The sequence below is a fragment of the Sus scrofa genome, chromosome 9 (assembly GCF_000003025.6).
Source record: "Sus scrofa isolate TJ Tabasco breed Duroc chromosome 9, Sscrofa11.1, whole genome shotgun sequence".
NCBI classification, from domain to species: domain Eukaryota; kingdom Metazoa; phylum Chordata; class Mammalia; order Artiodactyla; family Suidae; genus Sus; species Sus scrofa.
Genome location: NC_010451.4, coordinates 2,754,186 through 2,766,255, shown reverse-complemented (window position 1 = coordinate 2,766,255; position 12,070 = coordinate 2,754,186). Strand labels below are relative to the sequence as shown.

At 41.8% G+C, this 12,070-nt stretch overlaps 1 protein-coding gene across 1 annotated transcript; it reads right to left on the bottom strand.

The window, feature by feature from the left end:
- Positions 2,922 to 12,070, bottom strand: LOC100511945 (olfactory receptor 2D3-like). The gene has a single exon (XM_021062313.1). The coding sequence runs from the start codon at positions 7,942 to 7,944 to the stop codon at positions 6,913 to 6,915; it is 1,032 nt and encodes a 343-aa protein (XP_020917972.1). The 5' UTR covers positions 7,945 to 12,070; the 3' UTR covers positions 2,922 to 6,912.

The window sequence follows — 12,070 nt, the reverse complement described above, 5'->3', positions numbered from 1 at the left end:
TATAAATATTCTTTCTTTAAGATGCTATTCATTGAGAGGCCCTGCGTTAAACTCTTTATAGTCATTATCTCAGTCTTTAGAATGATCTTACTTTTTGGTAAAATCATCTGTCCCTTTTACTAAATAATGACACCGAGCCTTAAGAGAATCAAGTAAATTTTCCATGGTTCAATCATTGGGATTGGAATCCAGATCCCTGGATCCAAGCTCCATGCTCCTAACCACAACCACCTTTTATTCCAAACCTAATAATGTCGAAACAGCAGTTAGCCTGGGAGAGCAGAACAGGTGTGGAACCCAGCAGACTTGCATTTTGCTGTACCTTGACACGGACACTACTTGTACTTTTTGAAATTAATAGTATTTTTTTCTCTGTTTTTTTTTTTTTAACTTTGCTGTCATCTCTTTAGTTCCATTATCAAACATTCTCAGTATCGTTGACTTTAGAGAAAAATGCAGAATTCACAGTAGTCAAGAAGTGAAAGCATCCATCAATGGATGAATGGATATACACAAATGCAGCCTATACACACAATGGAAAATTACTCAGCTTTAAAAAAGAAGGAAGTCCTGTTACAGACAGTAACATGGATGAATCTTGAGGACATTGTGCCAAATGAAAGGAGCCAGTCACAAAAGGATGAAAGCTCTCTGATTCCGCTTAGAAGAGTTATGTGAGTCAGTCACACTCATAGAAACAAAGTAGAACAGTGCTTGCCAGGGCTGGGGGAGGGAGAAATGGGGACTGTTCGGTAGATAAAAAAGAGTCTTAGTTTTGCAAGATGAAAAACCTCTGCAGGTCTGCTACACCACAGTAAATGTAGTGAACACTGCTGAACGGTACACTTAAAAATGGTTAGTAAAGTTTGTATAATTTATTTGTTATCATAATTTTTAGAAAGCAATTTTTTCCCTGGGGGGGAGAGACAAGCATCACAACCTTCCTTGGCCACACCATTCTTTGTTACCTATTATCTACCTTTCGTTACTAATTTTGTCAAGTACATGTTCAATACTTATTCCCTCTGCTTTTTATCACACCATTGCCTCTTCAAATCCTTTTAATCTCTTTTTTTTCATGACTATTGAAACCAAAGACACTTATCCAAGCAATGGCTTTTTCTCATCCCACGTCACCTTCAGTATCTAAGGAATTTGGCGTAATTAACTATAAATATTTCTTAAAATCTCTCTTTTCTGTTATTTAGGACACTGTGTCTTACTGCTTTCTTTTCTTGTATTCTCATACGTCTCAGTCATGTTCTCTTAATCCCAGCCCCAAGCTGTTACTTCTGATTTCTTCCAGTTGTCTACATCCCACATGAGAAAACAAATCCTTCACACACAAACACACACACACAAATGCAAATGGTACTACTACAGAATTACAAATTGTCATCTCAGCTTCATAGCATTCTTGTAATTCTTTCCAAATTCTTTGAGTGGTCTGTCTTCTGCCAACATACACATCATAGATTTTCACCTTTCCCTAACGTATTATCCTAGGCTGCAGACAAATAATAGTAATAATAATAATCTGCAGTTCCCCTAAACTTCACATTCCTTTACAGGAACATTCTGGTCCCTCTAATTTTAATCACCCACTAATTAGTTCGAGCCGACTTTAATGTAATTGCTTTCTTTAAGTTTTTGCTCAGAATATAAGGTATAGCAAGGTTGACCATTATCTTCACAATGTCCAGAAAAATATTTGTACACAGTTCTTTCCAGGAATTGCTACATCGTACCTTAAGTATTTGATAAATTCTGTCTTCCTGACTGAGTTGTTTCCTGAAGGTCGTAAAACCTATCTTACTTATCTGCATACCAATGTAAAGGGGAGTTGAATGAGGGAATAAATGGACTCACAACCCTACTCCACACCAACACAGTAGCACACCAACACGTCCACTCTCTTTAGAGAAAATGCAAATGAGAGGGGGGCTATGTTGCTGTTGAGATGCCAAACTCTGACTTGGGGTTGGGAAGATCTTGGCTTAGAAGATCCCAGGACTGACCACTGAGTTAAAGGGTGAAAGAACTTACTGTCAGCCACATCCAAATGAAGAAGGGTGAGTTCAGTGTGAGAAAGGGAAGGATACCAGGATCTGTATATGCTAGCACACACCCTTGTGTGGCCATCTGGGGACATCTGAACAGAACAAGATGCTCTCTGTGTCCCCCAGGGCAGGAGGTTCAGGTTCCATCCTGGTCCTGCCTACTGCCAGTGTCCACACCCAAGGAAAGGAGAGCATGGAGACATCGAAGGGCAGAGGAGAATCTGGCCGATTAGAGTTTGGTGCAGAAGGAGAGGCAGTGGGTGTCCACAACCTTTGCACTTCCTCTAGTATCTCTCCCTGGTCAATAACTAACCTCCCCAGGGATTGCAGAACAGGATTCATGAGGCTATTGCTTAGGAGAAATAGCAAAAAAAGAGCACAGATTCTCTCTGGAATTCAGGTAGAAAAGAGGGAGGGGGCAGGAGAGTGAAAGGTAAAGCCCACCCCCAAAGAACAGAAACAAGATTTCAGACTTCCTAAAATAATTAATTTCCCATAATTGTCCAACCCACTCTCACCTGGAGGACTGGTACAGACAAACATAGGACTGTGGGGTCAGTGATGAAGAGATAAGTTAATGAAAGAAGGTGTGGTTTCCACAGTCGCTAATCCGTATGCTGATAGACAACTTCCATGTAGTTTATCAAGTATTCTGAAGGTTGAGACATCACTTGGGCTATGAGTCGTATTCTGTCCCAAACTGAGGAGCACCATTTCATTAAAATCTCTAATTCACCAAGGAAACAGTCTGAAAGATTTTCCCGGAAGGAGGGCTTTAAACCTGAGGTCCTAAGAGCTGTTGAAAATAGGGCATTCCCTTGAGCACCCTGGCTGTTAACCTTTTTTTTTTTTTTTTTTTTTTTTAATCTTTCTACGATGAGAGATACCCTGGGGCATTTTTTGTTGTAATTGCCAAGGAATACCTGAATCTTAAATGATGTCATGTTCTTCACTACTGTTCTCAAATCAGTCTGAGGACGTCTGGGGTCTCCAAGTTCTCTGTCAGAATTTTTAAAATAGCGTTTTCAGTAAGGATGGTAATTAAAAGGAGCTGACCTAAGTATATTCTGCGTCCTCCTGATGATGACTCCCAAGTTAAGAACTGCCTGGGGCTTTCAGGCCCTTGTCTGCAGTTGTATGCAGAATGGGCTAATTATCTTTAGCTACTGGGAAAAAATAACTGGAGGTACATAATGCAGTTTAAGATGTCATGGCTATTTAAATGAAGGATCTATTGTAGCTATTCAGATACAGAAGGATGTTCTAAGAGCTTGGCATAAAGTACATGGCATGTAAACAAGACCAAAGAGAATCCTTAATTTTCCTACCAAATGTCCCGCTCTTTGAGTCTTCTTCGTCATCCACAGAACTTCTCAGGTCAGAGACTTAGCAGGGAAATTTCATTCCTCTCTTCTCCCACTTCTACATCCTATCTACCCACATGTCCTACCATCTTTTCTGCCTCTCCATTGCTGCAACGCTCCGCTAAGATTATCGTCTCTCCCCGGCTACCACGAGGGCTCGATCTTACTGATTACTATTTGTGCTTCCATGCTCGTCCTCTTTAATCCATTGTCCATATAATGCGCAAGGAGACCTTTTAAAAGTATATCAGGATGATTTTCTGTTGAACATAAAATAAGATCAGTCGCCTTTTCAGGACTTCCAAGGCTGTAATGAGGTGAATTGTGTCACCCCAAAAAGACATCCAACTATTGACGAATTTATTTGTAATAAAGGTCTTTGCAGATGTAGTTAAGGAAATCTCAAGATACAATCGTCATGAGTAAGTGGACCTGAGACCCCATAAGGGATGTCCAGGAAGATGGGAGACAGAGAGACCAGGGGACAAAGCCTCTGTGAAGACAGGCAGAGGTCGGGGTTACTGTTCCAGAAGCCAAGGGACACCCAGAACACGAAAGCTAGAAGAGACAAGGAAGTGTCCTCCCCTGGAGCCTTCGGAGAGGGCATCATCTGCAGGTGCCTTGGTTTCAGACTCCTGGCCTCCAGAGCTTCGAATTTCTTTTGATTCAAGCCACAAAGTTTGTGGCAATATGGCAGCCCTAGGAAGCCAATACAAACTCCCCACCGACCCGTCCCCTGCCAGCTTCTGCGCCCTCATTCACGTCCATTATCCCCGTCGTTCATCAACCCTCACACACTCGGATCTTTCTCTGTCCTGATCTCAGAAAACCTCCCTCCTATCCAAGCCACTGAGACTGTGTGTTCTCCGCCCAGACCCTATCCACCAAGTCTCTCCTTGGTTGGTTCTTTCTTCTCAACCTTCGGGTCATAGCACAAATTTAATTTCTGTAAGATGTAAGACGCCCTTCAACTGAAATGTCATCTTCTCAGAAAGGTCTTTCCCGACCACCTGCTTAAAATTGCAGCCTACTTTTCCTTGCTTTTATTTTCTTATACCATTTATGACCATTAGACATATTACATATTTCATTTATTTGTTTATTCATTTTCATCACCCTTTTCTAAAATGTAAATTCTGTGGGGATAGGAATTTGAAACTGTTCATTGCTGTATATTCAGCACCTAAGCGTTCTCAGTAGATTTTTAGTAAGGAATTAGATATTCATCGAATACCTAAATTCAAACTGTGGTACTGAAATCAAGGTTAAATGGGTTGATTTAATACAAAGGTAACACTCATACAACCTGTAGCATAAATGAAAGAAAATTTATTTCTTTTAAAAACTGAAAAACTGTTTGTTCTAGAAAACATGGGTAGCTGTCAGATTGTGGTGGCATGAGGAGCTTGTTAGCTTCTCTCGTGCTCTTATTCATCTATCCTCGGCTGCACCGTCATTGATGGTCTGGCACCCAGTCAGAGGCAGGTGCTTTCCTTTAAAAACATATGTCAGAATCTATATTTTCTTGCCCTGTTTGAGTTTTATGTAACTCAGAGTGATCCATGGTCACTTTTTCAGTGATCATTCCAATTTGGGGATACAACTTCCCTTTACTAAGTGGCAAGAAAAAGAGGAAGTGGGAGGGGGAGCTTTTGAATGGCCCTGAGACAGCAGCGTGTCTGAGTAGCTGCTGTTGTTTATAACATAGTTTCTCAAAGAGTCTGTAGAGCAGGCCTTTGTTTCCTTGTATAGGGTATGCCGGCCCGCAGAATCCAAAAACAATACTCATCATATGCACGCAGTGGATCCAGTATTGAGTTATTCTCCCTGCAGACTCATTCGACACACCATGCAGTCAGTTCAGCGAGGACATCATCAGCTAGAACGGACAGCGTCGGGTACTCGTAAGCAGGCCGTGCACATGGAGCCGGAGCCGCAGACGTCAGGGTGGCAGGCTTGACTTTCATCAGGGCTTCTCATCTCTCCCTGGCTTGTGCTGTCTTTCACTATGGTCACTTTGCTTGCAGATGCTTAAGAGAAGGTCATATAAATTCCAATAACCTTTTTTTAACGAGAGGAATGTCAGGACGTGAGAGCAGACTCCCAGGTGGAAATTGCTCCCAGGAGAAGATGAAGTGCTCCCTGCCCGTCTCACGTTGCAGGAGGGAGTTCGGCTGTGGTTGGCAGCGCTCTTCTTCCTGTGACCGGAATCCCTACAAACGGCTCCGTAGCAGATGGGTGGGCGTCAGGAGGAACATGGAAGTCTGGCAAATGGAGGAATAGATCATGGCTATGCTTGGGTCGGGGACTTCTGCCGGGAGAAGTGGACAACCATGAGGGGACGTGGGCAGGACTGTGAGGGTCCCCAGCTATGTTTTCATGGCTCGCAGACCCTGTAAACAGGCCAGGAGCAGGAGCTGACAGTGTTCCTACACACTGATGAGTGTTGGTCAGTTTTCACTTAATACAGTTCCATCTTCAGCTGAGGGTGGGACGAGCAATGACAGTGGGCTTTCTTCTAAGGGAGGGGAGTGTAACAGGCTGAACATGGGTTAGAGACTGCAGGTGTGCCACTGGTGGTGCTTCTTCTCTGCTAAAGAGCTTTATCAGTGGTTAGAAAAGACTAAAGGGACCAGTTCATCCCACAGAGCAATCTCTACCTTCTCAGATTGCTCCTCATATGTCAGCCATTCCCAGAAAGGAAATGCGTCCTGCAGTCAAACCTGCAGAAGAGGGGAGGCCATGTCCGGGGGGAGCAGCTGCAGTGTCACAGGGGCTTCTGACCTGAGAGTTCGGATAGAGGCAGGACGTGACTCCACTCTAGTTCCCTCAAGCCAGCAATGGTCCTTGGAGGGAAGCAATGTGTGATACATGAATGATACAGCATATTTGCTGGAATGTGAGATCCCACACATTATATAGCTCCCCTATATGCAGTTGAATTGGTATAGCAGTATTTTGGGATGCTATAGGGGAAAAAAAAGGTACAGAAAAGAAAGCAGAACGAAAAACAATGTTCCAGGATCAGGGCTTTAGGGTAGAAAAATCATTGACATTTTGTCACTGGAAATTATAGATCTAGCATCTTGACATCAGGTAAGACTCCAAGATCTGTAGAAAACTATAGATGATGTTACCTTAATGAGGCTGACAAGCAGCTGTGGATTTTAGAACATGGATTAATGAACCAATAATACTGGAAATGAAGGTCTTGTTCAATATTTTAAAATATTTATATAATGTAATATATAAATATAATTAACGTAATAGCAAAACATTATTATGAGGCAAGTCATCTGTAATCCTGAGCAAGATGCAGCTGACAAACTTGAGGACATCCTAGATGTACAAGGGTACCTGCATGAGCCTTACTGGTGCTTTGGCCTAGAGACACTCCAGAGAGAAAGCTGTTAGGGATGCCGGACCCTTTGGAATGCCTTATCCCGACAACTGTATGTCACTATAGAGATCACTGCCTTGAACGGGCTCTATCTTCCAAGTACTTTCCTGAACGACTCCCTAACATCCTTGTTCCTTAGGCTGTAAATGAATGGGTTCATCATAGACGTTACGACTGAGTAGAACACAGAGATCACCTTATCCCCCTCGTTCATCTTTGTGGAATTTGGACGCATATAGGTAAATACTGTTGAGCCGTAGAAGAGGACAACAACGATGAGATGAGAACCACACGTACAAAAGACCTTGAGCTTCCTCTCCCCTGCGTGTATCTGAATCACCGTGGAGATAATGTTCCAGTAGGAGAAAAGGATGAGGGAGAGAGGACCAAGGAGGATCACCACACCCATTGCGAAGATGGCTGTCTCAGCTTTGGATGTTTCTTCTGAAGCCAACTTCAAGAGCGCTGGAGGTTCACAAAAATAATGATTAATCATGTTCTGGCCGTGGTATGAGAGACTTAAAGTAAATGTCGTATCTACTAGAGATACAAATGCCCCACTGGCCCAAGATCCCACGGTCAGTTGAACACAAACTCTCTGGGTCATGACGGTGGCGTAGCGCAGGGGCTTGCAGACGGCCACATAGCGGTCATAGGACATCACCGCCAGCAGGGAACTTTCTGTGCACCCTGCCACTAGGGAAAAAATCATCTGAATCGAGCACCCAGCAATAGAAATCGTCTTTCTTGTTACCAGCAAATGGAATAGCATCTGGGGGACAATTGTTGTAGAGAAAAGGAGATCAGTAAATGACAGGTTTTTAAGGAAGAAATACATTGGTGTATGAAGTCGAGAGTCAGTGTGAATTAGCACTATGATGAGCAGATTCCCAAGCACGGTCAGCAGGTAGATGGCAAGAAATACCATAAACAGCGGGATCTGGGTCCGCTGGCCTGAAGACAGGCCCACCAAGATGAATTCAGTCACACAGGTTTGGTTTTCTGTGCCCATTGATGGTTCTTCCTGACTACACATAAGCGTCAATAGAGAAATGAAAAGTTGACTGTGGCTGAGCACCACATCTTGAAAGGGAAGCCCACATTGGAAGGACAAATACATTTGACTTCTTAAAATTCTTGTAAATGTTAAATAAATAAAATTCTAAAATTTCTAAATATAAATAAATTTTTAACATTTCTATCCCCATATTCCTACTGAAGCTATGTAGAAAAGAGCACTAACATATTATGTGGATTTGAAAAAAAATATAAAGGGTCTTGTTGTTGGTAGGGAGTCCTGGTTCTTCTTCTTCTTTTTTTTTTTTTTTTTTTGTAGTTTACTTTTCAGTCAGCAGACTTTCTCTCTTCTTTCATCAAAGAGCAGAACCAATAATCAACTTTTCTGTTATTTGTAGGGAGTCCCGGTTCTTCTTTTTTGTAGTTTATTTTTCAATCAGCAGACTTTCTCTCTCCTTTCATCAAAGAGCAGAACCAATAATCAACTTTTCCTTTGTGTTTCCGTATTGTCCTTCCATGTAGGAAGGGGATTTTAAAAGACCATTTTAGATCATGTTGTAATCCACAGCCTGGCCCTTTTATCAAGGCTCAATGGCAGTGCTCCCGGTTAAGGCACGTTGGGACCTCATCACCATGGAGCCAGGACAGTGGAGACCTGGGCAAACTTAGGCAGCACCACACACTATGGGAGCAGGGAGGGCCCCTTGTGGAGACCACATGCAGCCACGACAGCTGCCTGCAGAGTTGCGGTGTCTTGTCTGGCATAACAGGTCCATGCTGCCCTTGTATCAGAGCATCCCATCAGTTGGAGAGGTGTGCCAGTAGGACGTCATGCACTGGTCCAGTGCTCTGTGGCGAGGCAGGAAATACCATGCAAATCTATACATTGCTGTACATCAGGAATAACCTGGCTGAATCCAAGCTCCTGAGAAAAGAAATTAGAATGAGTTAGGGAAGGTAGCAGGGCAAATGGCTGGGAGTGAGGGCTGGAGTCTTATATTCCCAGGAAATGTTGATGTACTGGCCCTAGAACCATCCTTCAGAATGAAGGAGATGTCAGAGCAGAGTCAGCCCACCAGACAGGACCATCTTGAGGCAGAGGAAAGTCAAAGACTGCAGACATACATACAAGGGTTTATTCTCACACACAAGACCCTACCTCTAGCTGGCAGTATGGGACATGTGCTCTGATTGGTTGTGCCTTGACCACTGGCTCATGGGATGCCAAGTAGGACCTGATTTGAAGACCATGTGGTTACAGTGAGATCTCAGTTCATGAATATCTATGCAGATGGAAATACAACGAGTCAGGCCAGTACCTACAGTGGAGTCTATCGGCCTTGAGGGAGCAGAAGGGCAAGGGTTAGGGAATAATGTGAGGGACTGGCCAAACTAAATGAGAAATATCTTTCCTTTAGATATAATGTATATAAAATGTACAAGAGAATGTTGACAACTCTGCAGCCTCAATAGCCAAAATAATCCATTACTGATCTCATTTCCCAATAATTTCTGAGAAACCTACTTTTTTATTGCTTCGTCATTGTAAATTTACATGTAATGAAGGGTGCATATTTCACATGTATGATTTGATGAATTTTGGAATATGTATATAATAATATGCCTTTTTACAGTTCTTATTCATTTATACATGATTTGTTAATTAACTGGTCTCCCAGAGTAGGCCTTATGTTTCTTTAGTGTAAAAATCCTATCTCAATCCCTATGACTACATCACCCAGCATATAGTAAGTTTTCAGGAAAAGTTCAGTGATTGGCGAAGTTAATAAGTGAACAACTGAATGCATCCAGCAAAGAATAGATTCCTCTCTGCACCAAAATACTGTTAAGCACTGATAATCTTACTTAAATGAAATTTGGAAGACACAGCTGATGCTGATCCAGCTTCGTAATATCCTTGGAGCGAGGAGATCTAGTGATCACTCAGAAGGAGTAACCCAAGCTGTGATCACCTGGACAACTGGTGGAAGTGAGAGGGCATCACTGGTTGTTCCTCTTCTCGTGGAAAAAGGAACAGAGCCTCAACATGCCGTTCTGTTCTCTTTCTCGGTCTTACCCCTGAGAAGGCGCATGCAACATGGCGGCAGCCTGAACACTGGTTCTGGGGCAGGGCACACACCAAACATGAGCACTCCTGTGCCCTGGCCCCTGACCACCTCCCATACGGCGAGTGGCAAGTTACAAGAAGCTCTGTCTGGTGTCCTAGATGTGTTCCTGTGAGGCCAGTGGGTATAGCCCAGAAAATGTGGGAAAAGCGAGAGCACGAGAACCTTATGGTAACGGACAAAAGGTCAGAGCACGGAAAGACTCTGGTGGTTGAAAAGGGGTAGCTAGGTTGAGAGACAATGGGCCTTTTGGTTTCTGTGACCCCCTCAGTAGGAGCTCAGTAGCAAGATTTCTAAGACTGAGAATTCTAGAGAAGACAGAAAAGGAAATACCTCTTCTCCCAAGTGGACTGGACTGTAAAAATAAGGACACAGCCCTTCTTCCAGGATAGACTCAAGAAGTCTGGTTCTGCAGAGACTTGATTCCTTCAGCGTCCTCCTCCTTCTTACCTGGAGACCAGGGATGAGTTTGTACTAGAGATGGGGAACTACAGGTGAGGGACCTGCCCGCGGGTCCAGCAAAGTGAGATCAGTGATCCAAGCTGCAGAACCAGAGTTTGGTGTTGGATCCTAGTGATTCTCAGCCCCCTCTCCTAACAGTTGGACATGAACTGGAATTTCCCCTGGATTTCATTTCAATCTCTGGCTGTATTCTTGGGTAAATTAAATACTTTTTAAGCACCAACACTGAGTTGAATCTTTCTCTGAGTAGATATTAAAAGATGAGGGTCCTGAGAGATTATGCAAACAGGATATTCCCTAGGGTTCTCATTGGGCGCAGCTCACTCTATTATCGCTAGCTAGACAATGAGATACTGTGGGATTTTTGGTAGTTTTTTGGTTGGTTTGATTTTCGTAGTCATAGATCGAATTCTGTGAATATGCTCTAATTCCCGATCTTTCTCTAATCAAAGAAAAATTCTGTAAGTTATGAGTTGAAAGGGAATCAAGTCTCTCTTTTTGGGAGCTGAACCAAGAGTGCAAAATATATGCAGATAGAGATCTGTCCATCCTTTAGTTTATATCCATAGAAAAGTGGACTTTTGCATCCTTCCTCATTATTTCTCACTTTTAACTGGTTTTATAAATTATTGTTTATTTGAGGATGTTATGGCCACCTATTAAAAATGTTAACTGGTCTTAGAAAATAACAGGTTTGAGTAATTTCTGTAAAGCACAAGTCTTTGAACCATATGCCAAATAAGGACAGATCCTTATTTTTCTGAAGCATTCGAGGTTGAAATTACTAATATTTTACTTTTTCATCAATATTCTTTTTAAATGGAAAATATTGTAGTCATTTATTGTCTGTGTTACTGAGATTTCCCTATCCATATTTCTTTTCATTTATTCTGGTACTAATATAATTATTTATTTATTGTTCAGATTTTTAAAACTTATCAGTCAAGTCATATTTCCCATTGGAATTTTCCTATTGAATCCAAGTTTCATTCTTTTCATTATAGATACATGATGCATTTTTCTTTTCTTTTTTCCTTGATAATTTTTACATCTTTTTTCAATAAAAAATTATTGTTTATTCTGGTTTACAGTATCTCACTGTGATTCCATATGTGCTCACACCTATCCAGAAGAATGGGATTAATTTACTCTTTCCAAGTATCTTTATTCATGTCCCGTTGCTGTTTCTTCACTCCAATCTGTTTGTTGTGATGTGTTTTCAATTTGTCATTATATTGTAAGGGAATTTTATCTTTATTGTTTAAGTTCGCTTTTTAATTGACATATAGTTGATTTACAATATTGTGCTAGTTTCAGGTACAGAGCAGAGTTATTCAGGGTTTTTTTTTGCAGATTATATTGTATTCTAGATTATTACAAGATATTTGGTATTGTGCTATATGGTAAACCCTTATTTCTCATCTGCTACATATAGTAACATATAGTAGTCTGTATTGGATAATCTCATACTCCTGATTGGTCCTCCTCCTCCCTTGCCTTTTCGGTAACCATGGTTTGTTCTCCTGGTCTGTGAGTCTGTTTTTGTTTTGTAAATAAGTTGATTTGTATTTACTTTTTAGATTCCACATACAAGTGATATAATATAGTGTTTGTCTCTGGAATATTACTCAGCCATAAAAA

Coding starts and splice junctions, on each gene's coding strand:
- LOC100511945 (XM_021062313.1), bottom strand. CDS start 7,944: ATGTATTTGTCCTTCCAATGTGGGCTTCCCTTTCAAGATGTGGTGCTC.